At 43.4% G+C, this 23379-nt stretch overlaps 1 protein-coding gene across 1 annotated transcript in view; it reads right to left on the reverse strand.

Moving 5' to 3' along the window:
• dnah10 (dynein axonemal heavy chain 10) overlaps positions 1-23379 on the reverse strand; it is a 320465-nt gene that overhangs the window by 183313 nt on the left and 113773 nt on the right. Inside the window, exons 27-33 of the mRNA XM_072587595.1 lie at positions 16791-16947; positions 15343-15576; positions 13735-13857; positions 11487-11720; positions 9908-10131; positions 3360-3629; positions 40-223 (exon numbers count right to left, since the gene is read on the reverse strand). Of these exons, the coding sequence (XP_072443696.1) occupies positions 40-223; positions 3360-3629; positions 9908-10131; positions 11487-11720; positions 13735-13857; positions 15343-15576; positions 16791-16947 (1426 nt within the window). The remainder of the gene's footprint in view (positions 1-39; positions 224-3359; positions 3630-9907; positions 10132-11486; positions 11721-13734; positions 13858-15342; positions 15577-16790; positions 16948-23379) is intronic.

Here is a 23379-nt window from a genome sequence, read left to right on the forward strand (position 1 = left end):
GTATCAGTGTCTAATTTATTTCATTGTTAGATTTGATACCTGTGTCAGTGTCAGGTATATACGATCTGTTAGAGGAGTGATCACCAGGCGACCATTCAAACCCATGTATTCATATCCATAGTCAAAGGATCCTGTACACTGATGCACCCTCAGCTCATCTGGCACACGCTCCCAGTAGAAGCGAAGTTGGCTCTCCCATTCAAACTCTCGGGCATCCATTATGCTGATTAATATTAAAAGTACACATTAACGGTTATCGTAAACACAAAATGGTAACTTCAGCTGGTATGGGAATTGAACCAGAGCGATTGGCATCACTCATAGAATCATAGAGATGTACAGCATGAAAACAGACACTTTGGTCCAACTTGTCCATGCCGACCAGATATCCCAACCCAATCTAGTCCCACCTGCCAGCACCCGGCCCATATCCCTCCAAACCCTTCCTATTCATATACCCATCCAAATGCCTCTTAAATGTTGCAATTGTACCAGCCTCCACCACATCCTCTGGCAGCTCATTCCACACACGTACCACTCTCTATGTGAAAAAGTTGCCCCGTAGGTCTCCTTTATATCTTTCCCCTCTCACCCTAAACCTATGCGCTCTAGTTCAGGACTCTCCGACCCAAGGGAAAAGACATTGTCTATTTATCCTATCCATGCCCATTATAATTTTGTAAACCTCTATAAGGTCACCCCTCCGACGCTCCAGGGAAAATAGCCCCAGCCTGTTCAGCCTCTCCCTGCAGCTCAGATCCTCCAACCCTGGCAACATCCTTGTAAATCTTTTCTGAACCTTTTCAAGTTTCACAACATCTTTCTGATAGGAAGGAGACCAGAATTGCATTCAATATTCCAACAGTGGCCTAACCAATGTCCTGTACAGCCACAACATGACCTTCCAACTCCTGTACTCAATACTTTGACCAATAAAGGAAAGCATACCAAATGCTTTCTTCACTATCCTATCTACCTGCGACTCCACTTTCAAGGATACATGAACCTGCAATCCAAGGTTTCTTTGTTCAGCAACACTTCCTAGGACCTTACCATTAAGTGTATAAGTCCTGCTAAGATTTGCTTTCCCAAAATGCAGCACCTCACATTTTTCTGAATTAAACTCCATGTGCCACTTCTCAGCCCATTGGCCCATCTGGTCCAGATCCTGTTGTAATCTGAGGTAACCCTCTTCGCTGTCCATTACACCTCCAATTTTGCTGTCATCTGCAAATTTACTAATTGTATCTCTTATGCTTGCATCCAGATCATTTATGTAAATGATAAAAAGTAGAGGGCCCAGAACAGATCCTTGTGGCATTCCACTAGTCACAGGCCTCCAGTCTGAAAAATAACCCTCCACCACCACCCTCTGTCTTCTACCTTTGAGTCAGTTCTGTATCCAAATGGCTAGTTCTCCCTGTATTCCATGAGATCTAACCTTGCTAATCAGTGTCCTATGGGGAACCTTGTTGAACGCCTTACTGAAGTCCACATAGATCACATCTACTGCTCTGCCCTCATCAATCTTCTTAATTACATCTTCAAAAAACTCACTCAGCCGTTCAGCCATAAATCAGCCGTTCAGCCAACCGAATTAACCAACCACAAATGGGATGTGTTGATAACCAAATAACTGAGACTACGATGAAAGTCCTGCCTTCTCAACCTTACCCCTTGCCTGAGGCGTGGTGGCCCTCAAGTTAAACTCATCATCTGTCGTCTTTCTCTGGGACTATAGCGACTCTACCTCAAACATAAAATTAACCAATAAGCAAAGAAAAATGAACAGCTGTAAGTTCAAGATATGATTATTTTATTTTTCCAATCTCTTCTTCCACTCCTAAAGACACTGACCAGTATAGGGATGGAGTTCCATCAATAATTGATAGTTTTTCATTGGTTAAGTGAATACATAGAGCTCCTATGATGGGGCTCAGGAGGAGTTGGAGTCCTCCTGATCCTACTCCCACTTAATGTCTGACTTCATTTCAGCAGAGGATCTATGCACTAATCAGCAGCTGAAGTTCAAAATGGCCCTTGTTCCAACAGGTATGCAAAGATATAGTTAAAGAAAAATGAAAAGGAAGAGTTTGCTCTGCCAGCACAAAGGGAACAATTAAAACCTAGCCATGTACTGTTCGGTTTCACTCCAATAAAGGATATAAGAACATAAGAAATAGAAGCAGGAGTGGGCCACCTGGCCCAGCAAACCTGCTCCATCATTCAATAAGATCATGGCTCATCTTTTCGTGGACTTAGATCCACTTACCCACCGGCTCACAATAACCCTTTTACTGTTTAAAAATCTATCTATCTTTGTCTTACAAACATTCAATGGGGTAGCCTCAACTGCTTCACTGGGCAGGGAATTCCACAGATTCACAACCCTTTGGGTTAAGAAGTTCCTCCTCAACTCAATCCTAAACCTGCTCTCCCTTATTTTGAGGCTATGCCCCCGAGTTCTAAGTTCACCCAACAGTGGAAACAATCTCCATGCTTCTATCCTACCTGTTCCCTTTATAATTTCATACGTTTCTTAAAATTTCCCCTCATTCTTCTAAATTTTAGTGAGTATAGTGCCAGTCTACTCAATTCTTCTCATATGCTAACTCTCCCAACTTCAGAATCATTCCTGAAGAAGGACTTATGCCCGAAACGTCGATTCTCCAGTTCCTTGGATGCTGCCTGACCTGCTGCGCTTTTCCAGCAACACATTTTCAGCAACTTCAGAATCAACCTAGTGAACCTCTTCTGCACTTTCTCCAGTGCCAGTACATCCTTTTTCAAGTAAGAAGATTAAAACTGTACACAGTACTCTAGGTGTGGCCTCACCAGCACCCTATACAGCTGCAGCATAATCTCTCTATTTTTAAACTCCATCCCTTGAGCAATGGACAACAATATTCCATTTGCCTTCTTTACCTGCTGCACCTGCAAACCAACTTTTTATTATTCATGCACAGGACACCCAGGTCCCTCTGCACAGCAGCACATTGAAATTTTTCACTATTTAAATAATAGTCCATTTTGCTATTATTCCTACCGACATGGATGACCTCACGTTTACCAACATTGTATTCCATCCGCCAGACCATTGTCCACTCACTTTACCTATCCCTATCCCTCTGCAGACTTTCAATGTCCTCTGCATTCTTGCTCTACCACTCATTTTAATGTCATCTGCAAACCTAGCGCAGTGATACTTGGTAACCAACTCCAAATTATCTATGCAAATAGTAAACAATTGTCGTTCCAACAGTGACCCCTGAAGCACACCACTAGTCACTGATTGCCAACCAGAAAAACACCTATTTATCCGACTGTGAATATTGACATTTAACTAGTGACCACTTTACCTGTCCCTGACGAATGTATCCACAATGTCTCTGGCATGAACATCGATAATAAGAACGGTGTTATATTTTTTACGATCATTCCTGCTCAGTGGTTTTGTGATGCGGGTAACCAAGTCATCAATCTGCTGGTGCATCTTCTTAGCATAATTCTTCATGGCTTGCTTATCTCCTTTCTTAACCCTTTGGAAAACATCTTCAACCTCCCATGTCCACCATACTTGGGTAGCAGCAAGAACGACCATGCCCTCAAAAACCAACATCCAGTCATTTCTGAAGGATCAAAGGAAAAGTATATTACTCACTGAAGGAGTCAGTCATTCTCACAGTTCAGAGATTAATAAATTACTCCAAAAGTAATAAAATCAGTCAACTAACTGCACTCTCAGATTTCAACTGCAGGGACAGGAGTCGAAAATAGAAATAAAGAAACAAGCCAAGTGATATATTAGTTGCCAAACTGCTGCTGTCCATAGTTTGATGGCCTTATGGAATTCTTAACTGAAGCCTTTAGCTGACAAGGGCTGTAAGAAGACTGGAGTCTTGTATTACTCTGTGTGGCCAGTTTGTACTGTTTGACTTAGAGCAAGCATAATTGCTGTTATGGATGCTCACTGTACTATGAAATAAAGCTTATTAATTAGATTTTTTTCAGCAGCAGCAGCAACTTGAAGGGTGGGAGCTTGCACCAGCAGCCTGCCGGGAGCGGTGAGTCACTGATTTGAACCTTTAAAAATTTACCACGAGCACGGAAGTCCTCCATTTCTGTTTTTCAGCGGTAGCAGCACCAGGGGCCTGCCGGGAGTGGTGACTCACTGATTGGAGCTTTTAAATTTGAAGTCAGAGAGCAGAGGTTTTTGGGAAAGGAGTAGCTTCTTATTTTTATTTCCGTCTTGCTATATACTTTCCGGGTACAACAGAGTGTTACAAGGGGACATAAATTTAAGGTGAAGGGTGGAAGGTATAGGGGAGATGTCAGGGGTGGGTTCTTTACCCAGAGAGTGGTGGGGGCATGGAATGCGCTGCCCGTGGGAGTGGTAGAGTCAGAATCATTGGCGACCTTTAAGCGGCATTTGGATAGGTACATGGATGGGTGCTTAATCTAGGATAGAAGTTCGGCACAACATCGTGGGCCGAACGGCCTGTTCTGTGCTGTATTGTTCTATGTTCTAGGTTCTATAAGTCAGTGTTGTCTTAACCCAAGACCCTACCGTTGTAGGACCTCCCAACCAACCACCTCCTCTAACCTTAAAGACCAGGGACATATCAGGTAAGCGTCTCTTTTTTACTTTGTGACTAGGGGACGAGCAGAGATGGCAGTGCAGGGAGAGCAATGTTCCACCTGCATGATGTTTGAGGTCAGGGACACCATTAGTGTCCCATTCAAGTACATCTGCAGGAAGTGCACCCAACTCTCGCTCCTCCAAGACCGTCTTAGGAAACTGGAGCGGGAGCTGGATGAACTTCAGATCATTCAGGAGGCAGAGGCTGTGATAGATAGGGGTTACAGGGAAGTAGTTACTCCTAGGCAAGAAGAAAGCTGGGTGACTGTTCGAAACAGGAAAAAAACAGTCAGTGGAGGGATCCCCTGTGGTCGTTCCCCTGAAAAACATGTATGCCATTTTGGATACTGTTGAGGGGGACGACTTACCAGGGATATGCAGTGGGGCCCAGGTCTCTGGCACAGAGCCTGCCCCTGTTGCACAGAAGGAAAGGAGGGAAAGGAGGAGAGTGTTAGTCATTGGGGACTCAATAGTTAGAGGCTCAGATAGAAGGTTTGTTGGGAATGAACGAGACTCGCGGTTGGTGTGTTGCCTCCCAGGTGCCAGGGTCCGTGATGTCTCGGATCATATCTTTGGGTTCCTGAAGGGAGAGGGTGACCAGCCTCAAGTCGTTGTCCATGCAGGTACCAACGAAATAGGTAGAAAGAGGGATACGGATGTAAGGCAGGATTTCAGGGAGCTAGGGGGGAAGCTGAGAGTTAGAACAAACAGAGTTGTTACCTCTGGCTTGTTTCCCATGCCACGTGATAGCAAGGCAAGGAATAGGGAGAGTTATCAGCTGGACACGTAGCTGCAAGGATGGTGCAGGAGGGAGGGTTTCAGGTACTTGGATAATTGGGGCTCATTCTGGGGAAGGTGGGACTTGTACAAACAGGACGGTCTTCACTTAAACCAGAGGGGTACTAATATCCTGGGTGGGAAATTTGCTGGTGCTATTCGGGTGTGTTTAAACTAGCTCAGCAGGGGGATGGGAACAGAGTGTAGTTGCAGTGCACAGCAGGAAGAGAGTAGGCAGGACAGGGACAGGATTTCAGGGTCACAGGAATGTGCTGGCAGACAGCAAACTGGTTTGAAGTGTGTTTACTTCAACGCCAGAAGTATCCGAAATAAGACAGATGAGCTTGAACATGGACCTGGGACTTCGATGTTGTGGCCATTTCAGAGACATGGATAGAGCAGGGTGAGGAATGGATGTTGCAGGTTCCAGGGTTTAGATCTTTCATTAAAAACAGGCAAGTCGGTAAAAGAGGGGGAGGCTTGGCCTTGTTCGTCAAAGATAATATAATGGTGACTGAGAGAATTTTTGATGATGACCCATGTACTGAGGTAGTGTGGGCTGAGGTTAGAAACAGGAGAGGAGAGGTCACACTGCTTGGAGTTTTTTATAGGCCTCCACAGAGTTCCAGGGAGGTGGAAGAGAGGATTAGCAAAATTATTCTGAGTCGGAGTGAAAGGAACAGGGTGGTCATTATGGGGGAATTTAACTTCCCCAACATTGACTGGAAATGTTATAGCTCTAGTATGTCGGATGGATCAGTCTTTGCCCAATGTGTACAGGAGGGTTTCCTGACACAATATGTCAAAGGGTTCACAAGAGGGAGGCCACACTGGATCTGGTGCTTGGTAATGAACCAGGCCTGATTTAGTTGTAGGTGAGTACTTTGGAGAAAGTGACCATAATTCAGTTGCATTTAGTTTAGCGATGGAAAGGGATAGGTATATGCCACAGGTCAAGAGTTATCAATAGGGTAAGGGCAATTATAATGCGATTAGGCAAGAATTAGGATGCTGGATTAGTGGTGCTGGAAGAGCACAGCAGTTCAGGCAGCATCCAAGGAGCTTCGAAATCGACGTTTCGGGCAAAAGCCCTTGATCAGGAATCCTGATGAAGGGCTTTTGCCCGAAATGTCGATTTCAAAGCTCCTTGGATGCTGCCTGAACTGCTGTGCTCTTCCAGCATCACTAATCCAGAATCTGGTTTCCAGCATCTGCAGTCATTGTTTTTACCTCGAAGAATTAGGATGCATAGAATGGGGTAGCAAAATGCAGCGGATGCGGACAATCGAAATGTGGAGCTGGTTTAAGTAACAAATATTGCATGTCCTTGATAGGTATGTACCTGTCAGGCAGGGAGGAAGTGATGAGGTAAGGGAATCATGGTTTACTACAGAAATTGTATCTCTTCTTAAGAAGAAGGAGGCTTATGTGATAATGAGGCAAGATGGTACAGATGAGGCGATGGAGAGTAACAGATCAGCTAGGAAAGAATAAATACGAGATATTAGACTAGAAAGGATCGAGGTTAGTTACGAACAGGTGTTATCAATTCTAGGAGGAGTGAAAGTAGACAAGTCCCCTGGGCCGGATGGGATTTATCCAAGGATTCTCTGGGAAGCTAGGGAGGAGACAGCAAAGCCTTTGGCTTTGATATTTGAGTCGTCATTGTCTACAGGTTTGGTACCAGAGGACTGGAGGATTGCAAATGTTGTGCCCTTGTTCAAGAAGGGCAGTAGAGATGACTCAGGTAATTATAGACTAGTGAGCCTTACTTCTGTTGTAGGAAAGATTATGGAAACGATTATAAGAGATAAGATTTATAAACATCTAGCAAGCAACAATTTGATTTCAGATAGTCAACATGGTTCCGTTAAGGGTAGGTCGTGTCTCACAAGCCTCATTGAGTTTTTTGAGAAGGTGACCAAGCATGTAGATGAGGGTAGGGCAGTTGACGTGGTATGCATGGACTTCAATAAAGCCTTTGATAAGGTTCCACATGGTAGGCTAATGGAGGAAATGCAGAGGCATGGAATTGAGGGTGATCTAGCAATTTGGATTAGAAACTGGCTTTCTGGAAGAAGGCAGCGAGTGGTGGTTGATGGAAAATATTCAGCCTGGAGTCCAGTTACTAGTGGTGTGCCGCAAGGATCTGTTTTGGGACCACTGCTATTGGTCTTTTTTTATAAACGACTTGGACGCAGGCACAGGTGGATGGATTAGTAAATTTGCAGACAACACTAAAGTCGGTGGAGTAGTCGGTGCAGTTTGGAAGAATGTTACAGGTTTCAGGGGGACTTGGGTAAACTGCAGAATTGGGCTGAGAGGTGGCAAATGGTGTTCAATGTAGCTAAATGTGAGGTGATGCACTTTGGGAAGAATAACAGGAAGGCAGAGTACTGGGTCAATGGAAAGATTCTTGGTAGTGTGGATGTGCAGAGGGATCTTGGAGTCCATGTACATAGATCCCTGAAAGTTGCCACCCAAGTGGATAGTGCTGTTAAGAAGGCATACAGTGTGTTAGGTTTCATTGGTAGAGAGATTGAGTTCCGGAACCGCAATATCATGCTGCAACTATACAAAACGCTGGTGCGGCCACACTTGGAATATTGTGTACAGTTCTGGTCCCCCCATTACAGGAAGGATGTGGAAGCATTGGAAAAGGTGCAGAGGAGATTTACCAGGATGTTGCCTGGTCTGGAGGGAAGGTCTTATGAGGAAAGGCTGAGAGACTTGGGTTGTTCTCATTGGAAAGAAGAAGGCTAAGGGGTGATTTGATAGAGACATACAAGATGATCAGAGGACTGGATAGGGTAGACAGAGAAAGACTTTCTCCTAGGATGATGGCGTCAGCTTGTACAAGAGGGCATAACTACAAATTGAGGGGTGATAGATTTAAGACAGATGTCAGAGGCAGGTTCTTTACGCAGACAGTGGTAAGGGCGTGGAATGTCCTACCTGCTAATGTAGTTAACTCAGCCACATTACGGAGATTTAAACAATTCTTAGATAAGCACATGGATGATTTTGGGATAGTGTAGGGGGACAAGCTGAGAATAGTTCACAGGTCAGCGCAACATCGAGGGCCGAAGGGCCTGTTCTGCGCTGTATTGTTCTATGTTCTAATTCATAACTCAGAAGTCTAATTATTTGCTCTTCTGTTTTCAAGGATTTAAGAAAGCACCCCTGAAGAAGTCACAAGCATCCATTTCAGAGCAAAAGGAGGTTACGCACTTGTGCATCACTGAAGGTGAAAAGGTAACTAAAGAAAATCTAAATTTGTAACAAGCATCAGACCCATATTTTAATTTCTCTGTGGGCTTCCTGTTGTTTTAGGAAACATAATGCAATTTGGTAATTAGTTTAAAAAGTTGGGGCTTAGATATATTGTGCAGAACGGGCTAATTCTACCCTGAATTTGGCATAAATTGTTCTTATTACTGCTTGATATAAACTCTGGACCCAATAATTTAAAATTGGCCCTTAATGAGCAGACATAAATTAAAACTCAAAATATAAAAACAATAGCAAAGTTTATATGAGAACATAAGAAATTGGAACAAGAGTAGGCCACTTGGCCACTCATGCCTGCCCCACCATTCAACAGGATCATGGTTAATCTGCCCCAGGCCTCAGCTCCTCTTTCGTAATAGCGCCGCATAGCCCTCAACTCCCCAGTACATCAAAACTCTATCCACCTCCTCTGGTTTTCTTGCCTCTGCAAATCTCTGGTGTAAAGAATTCCAGACATTCATTACTTTCTAGCAGAGGGAATTCCTTCACATCCCAGTTTTAAATGAGAGTCCCTTCATTCTGCAGCAATGTCCCCTCGACCAAGATTCCCCTACTAGTGGAAGCATCTGCTTAACGTCCACCCTGTCAAGCTCCCTCAGAATCTTTTATTTGCACAAGATCATCCCTTATTCTTCCAAATTCTAATGAATAAATACTGCACCTGTTTAGCCACTCTTGATTAGTCAACTCATTCATCCTAGGAATCAGGAAAAAGTGAGGACTGCAGATGCTGGAGATCAGAGTCTAGATCAGAGTGGTGCTGGAAAAGCACAGCAGGTCAGGCAGCATCTGAGGAGCAGGAAAATCAATGTTTCAGGCCAAAGCCCAGCAGCCCCAGTGTCCTAATGGTGGTACTGGCCTTCTAAGCCAGGGATTGTGGATTCAAGCCCCACCTGGGATGTCAGACACTTCATGGCTCATCCTAGGAATCAGTCTAATGAATCTCTTTTGAACTGCCTCTAATACCACTATATCCTTTCTTCCTGTTATCATCACAACATGACCTAAAATGGAACTCAAGCTGATCCCACAACAAGAACGTAGTTGGCCAAGAATCAAAGCTCAGAGTGTTCACACATCCAGTAATGCAATTCCCAAACCAAAACTATTATTAAAGTCCAACTTAACCTTAAACATTGTGTTTCTCTACAGTTAAACAGCTACAAGTTACATTAAAAGGCAGTCTTGGACAATGCTTACCTGCTCATGGTCTCACAGTATCGAAAGATTGCCTCTTTTGTAATTAGCCGGTTTGTTTTTCTCATTTCAGCCAGGACTGCAGTCATCCAATCTTCAACACGCCCCTCAGCGGGTGTAGCCTGCCTGAATTCCATTACCTCCCCTTCAGCAGATATCATTGCTGCTGCCAATGTCTCATTCTCATTACCCACTTGGAACCTCAATGATGCAATGTTATCAAACATCTGAAACATCAAACAGGTAATCATCTCACAGAACCTGACTTTAATAAGTTATCAAATAGTTACAGAACTTGCCAATTATTTCACAAGGGTTAACTTTTCTCTTCTCACCACTCTGGGGATAAAGAGGTTTCTCTCCAAGATAGAAACCCTCTGGTCCTCACCCTCCACCCCATGAATCTCCAGATACAGCGTACTATCCTTCGCCACTTTTGCCACCTACAGTCAGACCCCATCACCAAAGGTATATTTCTATCCCCATCCCTACCTGCGTTCCGCAGAGACCATTCCCTTCATGGCTCCCTCATTAGATCCACACACCCCACCAAACCACCCTCCACACCTGGCATCTTCCCTTGCCACCACACAAAGTATAAAACCTGTGCCCACACCTCCCCTTTACCTCTGTCCAAGGCCCTAAAGGATCATTTCAAATCCAGTGGAGATTTTCCTGCACATCCATCCATTTCATCTACTGCATGCGTTGCTCTTGATAGGTCTCCTCTACATCAGGGAGACAGAATGCCAACTCACGGAGCGTTTCAGGGAATATTTCTGAGACACATGTACCACACAACCTCACTGCTCTGTGGCTGACCACTTCAACTCCCCCTCCCACTCCCCCAAGGACATACAAGTCCTGGGCCTCCTCCACTGCCAAATCAAAGCCACCCGCCAACTGGAGGAAGAACGCCTCATTTTCCATCTCAGGACCCTTCAACCACATGGCATCAACATCGACTTCACTAGTTTCTAAATCTCTCCTCCTCCCACATCCCAGATCCAACCCTCCAACTCAGCACCGCCTCCTTGACCTAACCTATCTGTCCATCTACCTTCCCACCTATCCGCTCCACCCTCCCCACCAACTATCATAATTACGCTCGATGTGCATCCACCTATCACCTTCCCACCCACCGTCCCTCCAGCCCCACCCACACCCCTCTATTTATCTCTCTGCTGCCTTCCCCCTCCACATTCCTGATGAAGGTCTTATGCCTGAAACGTCGACTTTCCTGCCCCTCAGATGCTGCCTGACCTGCTATGCTTTTCGACTCTGACTCTCCAGCATCAGCAGTCCTCACTTCCTCTGGTTGAATTTAATAATGACTATCTTATATACAGGTACCCTAAGTCCAGTTTTGCTTATCAATGGAAACATTTCTGCATCCAACTTATCCATTTCTTCTATAATGAGAAAGATCTTTTCCAGGTTTCTCCTCAGTTTTCTCTTTTCTATTATTTATAACAGTCAAGGGTAAGTCACTGTCACAAGCGTTCCATCTCAGGGATAAACTCTGCTGATTAATAACCCATGAGAAGAAAATTTAGGAGAAGAAATAATTAGACAAAATTACCTTGATCATGTGTTCCTGGACAGCCTCAGGATCACTGCTCCCCAGTATACTCAGTAATTCATCATCAGAAATGAAGAAAAACCTTGGGAAAGCATTCCGCTTGGAATCCAGATAGTCATTTAGGCTCTTCTGGCATTTCTCTAAACCTTCACTCAGGTTCTTGAGATTTGTGAGACGATTAGAAGCCTGGCAACATTTGTTTATTCCTGGCTCCATCACAGTTTCAGACATGATCTAACAGCAGTCAAAGAAATTGAGTGGGAACAGTAGCAAATTAATACATTTTTCAACTACAGTAAAACCACAAAACCATAAGTGGTCGGATCAAAAGTAAGCAAATTAGCCCAAGTTTGTGTAACAAATTGATTGCTTGCATTCAAACAATTCTGAAAACATTTCTGAATAGAATAATTTTTACTGCAACAATGATGTCACACAACCCTGGAAATCCTAAATCCGAAATCTGCCCACTAATCTCCAAAAGTGCTGAACCTGCCAGAGATTCCAGGGATGAGACAAAAAAACTGCAGCCAGCCAGGAGGCTGGAGGAACACAGCAAGCCAAGCACCATCAGGAAGTGGAGAAGTCAACGTTTTGGGTGTAACCCTTAACCCCTCTTCAGGACTGGGGTTGGGTGTAGGGGGAGCTACGGATAAAGAGGATGGCAGGGAAAGGGTGGTGAAATGGCGATAGGTGAAGACAGGTCGAGGGTACAACCTGATTGGTCAATGGGAGGAATGAATCCGGTAAGTGCCAGGGAGGAGTGGAAGGGAGTGGGAGAGGCTGGGAAAGGAATCAGTGATGGGAAGGGAGATTATTTGAAATTGGAGAACTCAATATTGAGTCCTCCAGGCTATAGGCTACCCAAGCAGAAGATGAAGTGTTGTTCCTCCAATTTGTGGTTTGATTTGTTGTGACAACGGAGAAAGCCAAGGATGGTCATGTCTGAAAGAGAGTGTGAAGGGGAATTAAAATGGGCGGTGACTGGGAGATTTGGTTGGCTCTTGCGGACCCAGCTGAGATGCTCAGCGAACTGTTCTCTAAGTTTACGTTTGGTCTCTCTGATATAGAGAAGACCACATGAGGAGCACCTGATGCAATACACTAGGTTGGAATAGAGGCAGGTTTACCTCTGTCTCACGTGGATGGACTGTTTGGGACACTGGATTTAGGTGAGGGGGGTGGTGTACTGGCAGGTTTTGCACCTTTTCCGGTTGCAGGGGAAGGTACCTGAGTGTTCAGGGGTGTTCTTGGGCAAACCAAGGACTATCGAAGGTCCTTGCAGAAGGCAAAGAGGGTGGGAAGGGGAACATGTTCTTGGTGGTGGGGTCTGGTTGGAGTTGGTGGAAGTGTTTAAGGATGATGCATTGGATGTGGAGACTGTTGGATAGTGGTATTATTGCTCGACTACTAATCCAGAAAGGCAAAATAATGTTCTGGAAACCTGAGTTCGAATCCTGCTTCAGCAAATGGTGAAATTTGAATTTTAAAAAAATTAGAAATTAAGAGTTGACTGATAACCATGAAACCATTGTCAATTGTCGGAAAAACTCATCTGGTTCATTTATGTCCCTTAGGGAAGGAAATCTGCCATCCTTACCTAGTCTGGCCTATGTGTGACTCCAGAGCCACAGCAATGTGGTTTATTCTTAACTGCCCTCTGAAATGGCTTAACAGTCGCTGGAACTGCATCGATTCAAGAAGGCAGCTCATCACCACCTTCTCAAAGGCAAATACAGATAGGCTATCAATGCTGTCCAGCCAGCGATGCCCAAGTCCCACAAATGAATAAATAAGAAAATGACAAAAGGGATGTTGGTGCAATTGACAGACAGAAGGGGACAGTAATGTAGCTTGGAAGGAAACAAACATGGATCTAGAGGAGGGATGAGTGGTCATAGCAGAATCATTCCAACACCCACTGTCCAAAAAACCTGGAGCAGTGGTTATGGTTAAAATTGTTGAACTCTACGTTGAGCACAGAAGGCACAAAGTCAGCACGCTGTGCTATTTTTACGTTTACTTTGAGGCTGAAGATACAAAAGTCAGAGGGTGTCGTAAGAGTCATGGATAGAAGCAGGAAGAGATTGGACTCACTCAGTTTCTGGAACAGCTGGAAGCTCATTATTGGCTGCCAGTGTAGCTGCTACTGGATAAATTTAAAAGGAGCTGAGCCTCAAAACTGCAACTTTTAAATACGTAAAAATCATTTATTCATCTTAGCATCCAAAGAATTTTAAGTAACTACCTTTTTGAATATTCTATCAATGTTATCAAATTTTTTTGCTTCCTCTGGCAGTTGTGATCGGATGTCACCCCCAATGAAGATGCTCTCCAGATACATCCATTTTCTTTGCACCACCAACCAAACCTACAGAGGATAATTATCAGTTACTCTCTGCTGGAAACAGTTTCAGACCTTGCAAAAATATCACTCCTTCAATAATATTTGGTATTATTAGAGCTGTTTATTTAATGATATACCATGATTCTAAGTCACAAGTTAAGTTCATTCCAGTAAAGGAAAGGATGCTGCAATGATGTAGGACACCTATATCTATTAGTTTAACTATAACCAGCAGCCTGAATAGTTTCTTCTCTTACCCCATAATATCCTTTTATTAAAATTCCAGAGAGAAAAGTGAACATTAGATCTTTAAACAAATCTTTTGAGAAAACTTCACTCATCTTTAACTATGGTATGATCTAGGTTATCAGTGTCAACCTTTCATAACGGTAATTTAAATTGCAGCAAGTGCACTGAATTATCAACTACTACCACACACCATGTACAGTAATTTCCCCCATCAGGCCTTCACATATTTGCTCACTGTTGAAATAGATTCCCATGTTTTATATTCCATCACAACAGCGAGAAAATGCTTCTTTTATTGATATTCACGTACCAAATATTCTACAACCGTCAAATTTATAGTTTATGCTTAGAGAAAATGGGAAATTAGCCCAAGAAAGGCTAATTTCATTGAACTTTTTAAAATATTAAGGGTGTCCGATTGGGTAGAAAGTGAGAAATTATTTTCACTCATTGAGTCTAAGATTAGGGAATGTGGTCCAAAATTTAAAAGCAGACTTGTCAGAAGTGTAATTAGGAAAGAATTCTCCACATAAACAGATGATTCAAGTTTGGAACTCACTTAACTCTTGGCAATTGATGTTAGATCAATTTCTCATTTTAAGCCTGAGACTGATAGATTTTGTTTGCCTTCTCAAGGGCAGTAGGGATGGGCAATAAGTGCTGGGCAAAAGTGAGGACTGCAGATGCTGGAAATCAGAGTCTAGATTAGTGTGATGCTGGAAAAGCACAGCAGGTCAGGCAGCGTCCAAGGAGCAGGAAATTCCACATTTCGGGCAAAAGCCTTTCATCAGGAATAAGTGCTGGCCTGGCCAGTAAAGTCCAATTTTGCTAAATGAATAAAAGAAAAAATAGAGATATGGGAAAAGGAAAGTCTGTGAATTTAAACCACAGATCAGGTTGATCTCACTAACTGGAGGAACAGACTTGAGGACATACATTACTTCCTCTTGTCCTATCTTCACATAAACAATTTCACTATCTCAAATAAAACCAGAAAATGGTGGAAATATCAGCTTTCTGATTCTGTAAAATGGAAAGGTAGATTACAATTCCAGAGCTGGAAACTCACTGATCTAAAATCAACCTCAAACAATAAATGTAACTTAAGCTAAATAGACACTCACATTTTTTCAAAAGCCTTGTGCAATGTATAATAATTTATTAATCAGATACATCTGATTTTGGAAACTGTTGCATGTTACAAGGTTTGACCTAACCATTGCAGTTCTTTACACTCAGACTCATCTCTAGGTTCCTTACCGCAATCACTTCACCAATTAAGGACAGATTTCTCTCCCACTCCTGCACTGTTTTCAGAAAAGGACCCACAAATCTGCTTCCAGCCATGCTCTGCAGATTCATGGCATTGTCATCAAGTATTTGAAGTATATCATCCACCGATCCCAGAATGTAGCCTCGATCTTGAGTTCCTTTGTAGTATTTTTGCACAGTGAATTTCATTGTTTCCCAGGTATCCACAACCTCCTTGACACCCTGTTTACAAACAGAATGAGCACACTCAGCAATTATAAAGTCTTGTTTTCAATATAACCTTCTTCAAAACTTTTTATCACCCAGTTAGCATACCTTTCTTCAGGTTTTACACTTCAATACTGAAAGATGTAAATTGTGACATAAGCTGTGATTTACATGTATGAATCCCATTAATTATATATTTTGGATTTTGAACTAGTGGCATATGGGATTTAGTCTGTGTATATGAGGTTTATTGATTAATTTGTCAGTACTTGTCAGCATCATGCAACATTTTAAACCTTTAATTGAAAAATAAATCACTTTGTATAAAATTTGATATTATCAAAGGGAAATGGATCATGCTGAGAGATCACTAGGGTAGAATGTTGGACCCCCTTTGGTTGTGTTTAGAGATGGGATGGTATTTAATTAAGCAGGATGGTGGCATGCCTGAATTTCACCATACTCCTCCCATCCTGCAATGTGAATTCAGGCAGGCTTGGGAAAGCCCATGGTCAATTCCCGCTCTGCCACCAGTTAAGATTCTAAAGTGGTCAATCAATGACAGCTGATGGGCCTTAAACTGTGTCTGCTGGGATTAATGCCATGTTGGACATGTTGGATATGTCAATATGTGTCAAGTGCACAACAAATAAATTGCACGGATAATCTGGGGTCTCACATGGTGGGGGTGGGGCATGTTTGGGGGTTCCCCTTCATTCAAACACATTCAGCGCCTTATCAGAAAGAAGAGGGCCCACTCAGAGACAAATCCTTGCATTGCTGTTTATACTCCTAACCCACCTCTGTCAAAGGCCCTCACCTTACAAAGCTTCTCCTGTCCTTACCTACTTGTGACCTAGGTGACTCCCCAACATAGACCCCATAGTTGCTGCTCTAGCCACAAGCAAAGCCTCCCATTGGCAGAGCTGTTCAAAAGACTTGCTAGCCTCTGGTTGACCAGCAGGATTCCCACCTTAATGTCTTTCAGCCTGAGAAAGCTATTTAATTACAAGATTGACACACAAGCAAACTTTCTCAAAGGAGGCAACATGGGTCTTTCACTGGCTCATCAGCCAGCAGGAGAGACCCCGAAAGACAATCCAGCCAAGGGAAGGGCATCAGGAAGAAAGGATTGTAGAATGTGTAAGAGTGGGGAAATGGGATCAGGGAATACAGCTCATATCATCAAAAGGTGGGTTTTAAGCATTAGTTTTCAAATTAGAGCTCACCTTCTCAATACCAAGTTCTTTGATGGCTGCGGTAACAATATCACCTATAACATCACTGTATTTGTGAAGTTGCATAGCGAACATATTTGCTAATGTAAATGTTTCAGTTCGCATCTCAAACTGTGTGTCTGTCCTTGCCATTAATGTTTTCCAGTGCCTAGAAATTAAATTGTATTTGTGAGGGTCTGCACATAGTTTATACAGTAGGTGGATTACATTGGAACATTCAAGCCATAATACAAAGCTCAAACAAATGTGAAATACTCATACTGATGTCGATTCTGGGTAATCGATGGAGGACACGAAAAATTTCTAGCTGTTACAGCTGCTCATTTTTTGAGGTGTTTTAGATGTTGGAGGTGATTACCTCGAATTCTAGGAGCAGCAATTACTGGTCTACATGCTGTTGCATTCTTTTGGAACTTTGGAGAAAAAAAGTCAAAACAACAGCAGTTTTAAAAGGGAGAAGAGCAGACAAAGGAAGCACATGGTGAGGTCAGTGCAGAGGAGAGAGAGAGAGAGAGAGAGAGAGAGAGAGAAAGAGAGAAAGAGAGAAACCTACATTGCTGACTGACAGAGTTAGCAGTTACTGCCTTTGCTGTTGAATTCATGTATTGCTTTACATCGGAGTGCATTTGGGAAAATTAAAAAACAGTGAAATTCACAACTGATCTTGGAGGAACCTATATGGGAAAGATCACAGCACAGAAGCAGATAAGCGGATTTTAAGCACAGCCTTAAAATAAGCCTGCAGTAGTGAGTACTTTCTCGATTATATGCTTCATTGAGCTATGTCGCTTGATTAAACTTAAAATATAAGCCATAAGTATTAATTTAACCTGGGAAAGTGTTTTGGAGAGGAATAAGACAGTGAAATTTTCTGGGTCTGTCGATTGAAAGAAGCAAAAATGGCCCTCAGTAGAGTCAAATGCGGCTGTGGGAGTTTAGGGAGAGTTTACGTGTTACTGAGGATCATATCTGCAATAAATGCTGTTGGTTGCGAATCCTATCAGATCGAATGGATCGGTTGGAGAGGCAGTTAGAGGCAATGAGGAATTTACAAGAGCAAGGGGATGTGATAGATGGCAGTTATAGGAAGGGGGGAAAGTCTCAGACACAGTTACATAGATGAGTTAACTCCAGGAAAGGTAAGAGAGGTAGGCAGATAGTGCAGGAGTCTTCTGTGGCTATCCCCATTTCAAACAAGTATGCTGTTTTGGAAAATGTAGGGGGTGATGAATACTCAGGGGTGCGTAGCACAAACAGCCAAGTTTCTGGTATTGAGACAGGCTCTAATGTGACGAGAGGTACGTCGGGTTCCAAGCGATCAACTGTATTAGGGGACTCTGTAGTTTGAGGTACAGGCAGACATTTCCATGGCCAGCAGTGAAAAATCAGAATTGTGTGTTGCTTCCCCCATGCCAATGAGGGTGCAGAATGTTCTCAAGGGGGAGAGGGACCACCAGGAGGTCATTGTACATATTGAAACTAATGACATAGGAAGGGAAAATGTTGAGATTCTGAAGGGAGACTACAGAGAGTTCAGTAGCAATTTAAAAAGGAGGTCCTCGAGAGCAGTAATATCTGGATTACTTCTGGTGCTACGAGCTAGTGAGGGCAGGAATAGGAGAATGGAGCATATGAATGCATGGCTGAGGAGCTGGTGTATGGGAGAAGGATTCACATTTTTGGATGATTGGAATCTCTTTTGGAGTAGAAATGACCTGTACAACAAGGATGGATTGCAACTAAATTGGAAGGGCACTAATATACTGGCAGGGACATTTGCTAGAGCTGCTCAGGAGGATTTAAACTCATAAGGTGGGAGGAGGGGGGGACCAAGGAGATAGTGAGGAAAGATTTCAGTCTGAGGCTGGTACAGTTGAGAACAAAGGCAAGTCAAACAGTCACAGCAGGCAGGCACAAAGCAGAGAACAAGGTAGGACTGATAAATTAAACTGCATTTATTTCAATGCAAGAGGCCTAACAGGGAAGGCAGATGAACTCAGGGGATGGTTAGGAACATGGGACTGGGATATCATAGCAATTACAGAAACATGGCTCAGGGATGTACAGGACTGCCATCTTAATGTTCCAGCACACAAATGCTACAGGAAGGACAGAAAGGGAGGCAAGAGAGGAGGGAGAGTGGCATTTTTGATAAGACTTAGCATCACAGCTGTACTGAGGGAGGACATTCCCGGAAATACATCCTCAGAAGTTATTTGGGTGGAACTGAGAAATAAGAAATAAGAAAGGGATGATCACCTTATTGGGATTGTATTACAGATTCCCTAACAGTCAGAGGGAAATTGAGAAACAAATTTGTAAGGATATCTCAGTTAAGGTAGTTATGGTAGGGGATTTTAACTTTCCAAACATAGACTGGGACGGCTATAGTCTTAAGGGTTTAGATGGAGAGGAATTTGTTAAGTGTGTACAAGAAAAGTTTCTGATTCAGTGTGTCAATGTAAGAACTAGAGAAGGTGCAAAACCTGATCTACTCTTGGGAAATAAGGCAGGGCAGGTGACTGAGGTGTCAGTGGGAGAGCACTTTGGAGCCAATGACCATAATTCTATTAGTTTTTAAATAGTGATGGAAAAGGATAGACCAGAACTAAAAGTTGAAGTTCTAAATTGGAGGAGGGCCAATTTTGACAGTCTTAGGCAAGAACTTTCAAAAGCTGATGGGGGGCAGATGTTTGCAAGTAAAGGGACGGTGGGAAAATGGGAATCCTACAGAAATGAGATAACGAGAGTCCAGAGAAAATATATTCCTGTCAGGGTGAAAGGGAAGGCTGGTAGGTATAGAGAATGCTGGATGACTAAAGAAATTGAGGGTTTGGTTAAGAGGAAGGAAGCATATGTCAGGTATAGACAGGATAGATCAAGTGAACCCTTAGAAGAGTATAAAGGCAGTAGGGAGTATACATAAGAGAGAAATCAGGAGAGCAAAAAGGGGAAAAGGGGACATGAAATAGCTTTGGCAAATAGAGTTAAGGAGAATCCAAAGGGTTTTTACAAATATATTAAGGACAAAAGGGTAACTAGGGAGAGAATAGGGCCCCTCAAAGATCAGCAAGGTGGCGCTTGTGTGGAGACACAGAAAATGGGAGAGATACTAAACGATCAGTATTTACTGTGGGAAAGGACATGGGAGATACAGAATGTAGGGAAATAGATGTTGACATCTTGAAAATTGTCCATATTAGAGGAGGAAGTGCTGGATGTCTTGAAATGCATAAAAGTGGATAAATCCTCAGGACCTGCTCAGGTGTACCCCAGAACTCTGTGGGAAGCTAGGGAAATGATTGCTAGGCCTCTTACTGAGATATTTGTGTCATCAATAGTCACAGGTGAGGTGCCCGAAGACTGGAGGTTGGCAAAGGTGGTACCACTGTTTAAGAAGGGCGGTAAGGACAAGCCAGGGAACTATAGACCAGTGAGCTTGATGTCAGTGGTGGGCAAGTTGTTGGGAGGGAATCCTGATGGACAGAATATACATATATTTGGAAAGGCAAGGACTGATTAGGGATAGTCAACGTGGTTTTGTGCGTGGGAAATCATGTCTCACAAACTTGATTGAGTTTGTTGAAGAAGTAACAATGAGAATTCATGAGGGAGGAGCGGTAGATGTGATCTATATAGACTTCAGTAAGGCATTCAACAAGGTTCCCCATGGGAGACTGGTAAGCAAGGTTAGATCTCATAGGTGAACTAGCCATTTGGATACAGAACTGGCTCAAAGGTAGAAGACAGAGGGTTGTTTTTCAGACTGGAGGCCTGTGACCAGTGGAGTGTCACAATGATCGGTGCTGGGTCATCTACTTTTTATCATTTATATTTGGATGTGAGCATAAGAGGTATAGTTAGTTAGTTTGCAGATGACACCAAAATTGGAGGTGTAGTGGACAGCGAAGAGGGTTACCTCAGGTTACAATGGGATCTTCATCAGATGGGCCAATGGGCTGAGAAGTGGCAGATGGAGTTTAATTCACATAAATGCGAGGTGCTCCCTTTTGGGAAAGCAAATCTTAGCAGGTCTTATACACTTAATGGTAAGGTCCTAGGGAGTGTTGCTGAACAAAGAATTCATGGAGTGGAGGTTCATAGCTCCTTGAAAGTGGAGTTGCAGTAGATAAGATAGTGAAGAAGGCGTTTGGTATGCTTTCCTTTATTGGTCAGAGTATTGACTACAGGAGTTGGGAGGTCATGTTGTGGCTGTACAGGACATTGGCTAGGCCACTGTTGGAATATTGTATGCAATTCTGGTCTGCTTCCCATCGGAAAGATGTTGTGAAACTTTAATACGTTCAGAAAAGCTTTACAAGGATAATGTCAGGGTTGCAGGATTTGAGCTATAGGGAGAGGCTGAATAGGCTGGGGCTATTTTCCCTGGAGTGTCAGCGAGGGGTGACCTTATAGAGGTTAATAAAATCATGAGAGGCATGGATTGGATAAATAGACAAAGTTTTCCCCTGGGGTGAAGAGGCAACTTTTTCACTCAGAGGGTGGTGCGTGTATTGAATGAACTGCCAGAGGAAGTGGTGGAGGCTGGTACAATTGCAACATTTAGATGGGTATATGGATGGGAAGGGTTTGAAGAGATATGGGCCAGGTGCTGGCAGGTGGGACTAGATTGGGTTGGGATATCTGGTCAGCATGGACGAGCTGGACTGAAGGGTCTGTTTCTGTGCTGTACATCTCTCTGAGTATTGAAGCTGATGTGGAGTACTCAAGCTCATGTGGAGTACTCAGACTAATATGGAGTAATGGGGACATACAGACACTGTTCTCTGTGGCCATTATCAAATGTCCAGAAGGCTGTGTTGCCTGCCTGGTGCCTGGGTTGAGGATATCTCATCCGGGCTGAAGAGAAAATTGGAATGGGAGGGGGAAGATTCAGTTGTCCTGGTACATGTAGATACCAATGAGGAAAGATTGGGTGACTGAACCTGTAATTGTTGAATTAAAAGAATGAGTGGTGATCTTATTAAAAGTAAAAATCACATAACACAGGTCCAACAGGTTTCTTTGAAAGTACTAGGTTTTGGAGCACTGCTCCTTCATCAGGCAGTTGTGGAGCAGGATCATAAAACATAGAATTTATAGCAAAAGATTACAGTGTCATGCAACTGAAATGATATATTAAACATACCGAGATTGCTGTTAGTTCTTTCATCTTTTAAAATGGGTGTCAGGTTTTGCTCCATTAATATGTAAATCCCAGAACTTCTTTCAAGTCATATTAAAGAACAAAGAACATGGTGGCACAGTGGTTAGCACTGCTGCCTCACAGTGTCAGAAACCCAGGTTCAATTCCCGCCTCGGGCGACTGAACTGTGTGGAGTTTGCACATTCTCCCCCTGTCTGCGTGGGTTTCCTCCAGGTGCTCCGGTTTCCTCCCACAGTCCAAAAACTTGCAGGTTAGGTGAATTGGCCATGCTAAATTGCCTGTAGTGTTAGGTGAAGGGATAAAAGTATGGGTGGGTGGCGGGTCGGTGTGGACTTGTTGGGCCAAAGGGCCTGTTTCCACACTGTAAGTAATCTAAACTAATCTAAAAAAAATGAACAGGCCCTTCGGCCCTCCAAGTCTGGATCAATCCAAATCTACTGTCTAAACCTGTCGCCCAATTCCTAAGCTTCTGTATCCCTCTGTTTCCCACCTACTCATGCATCTGTCCAGTCGCATCTTAAATGAATCTACTGTGCCTGCCTCTACTACTTCTGCTGACAATGCGTTCCAGACACCCGCCACCCTCTGTGTAAAGTACTGCCGTGTGTATCCCCTTTTAAGTTTTCACTTCTCACCTTGAAAGTGTGACCTCTCATTATTGAATCCTTCACCCTGGGAAAAAGCTTATCTCTATCTACTCTGTCTATACCCTTCATAATTTTGTAGACGTCAATCAGATCCCACCCTCAATCTCCTTTTTTCTAATGAAAACAATCCTAACCTACTCAATCTCTCTTCATAGCTAGCACCTTCCATACCAAGCAATATCCTCGTAAACCTTCTCTGCACCCTCTCCAAAGCATCTTTTGGTAATGTGGCAACCAGAACTGTACACAGTATTCCAAATGCGGCCGAACCAATGCTTTGTACAATTTTAACATGACCTGTCAGCTCTTACACTCAATACCCCGTCCAATGAAGGCAAGCATACCATATGCCTTCTTGACCACTCTATCCACCTGTGCAGCCACCTTCAGGGTACAATGGACCTGAACTCCCAGATCTCTCTGCTCATCAACTCTTCCCAAGGCTCTTCCATTTACAGTTCACTCTAGAATTAGACTTCCCAAAGTGCATCACCTCACATTTGCCTGGATTGAACTCCATCTGCCACTTCTCCGCCCAACTCTCCAGTCTATCTATATTCTCCTGTATGCTTTGACGGTCCCCTCCACCAATCTTTGTGTCATCTGCAAAGTTACTGATCAGACCACTAATGCCCTCTTGCAGATCATTGATGTATATTACAAACAACAGTGGCCCCAGCACTGACCCCTATGGAACACCACTGGTCACCTTTCTCCATTTCAAGAAACTCCCTTCAACTACTACTCTCTGTCTCCTGTTACTCAA

Source organism: Chiloscyllium punctatum, chromosome 17 (assembly GCF_047496795.1).
Source record: "Chiloscyllium punctatum isolate Juve2018m chromosome 17, sChiPun1.3, whole genome shotgun sequence".
Taxonomy (NCBI): domain Eukaryota; kingdom Metazoa; phylum Chordata; class Chondrichthyes; order Orectolobiformes; family Hemiscylliidae; genus Chiloscyllium; species Chiloscyllium punctatum.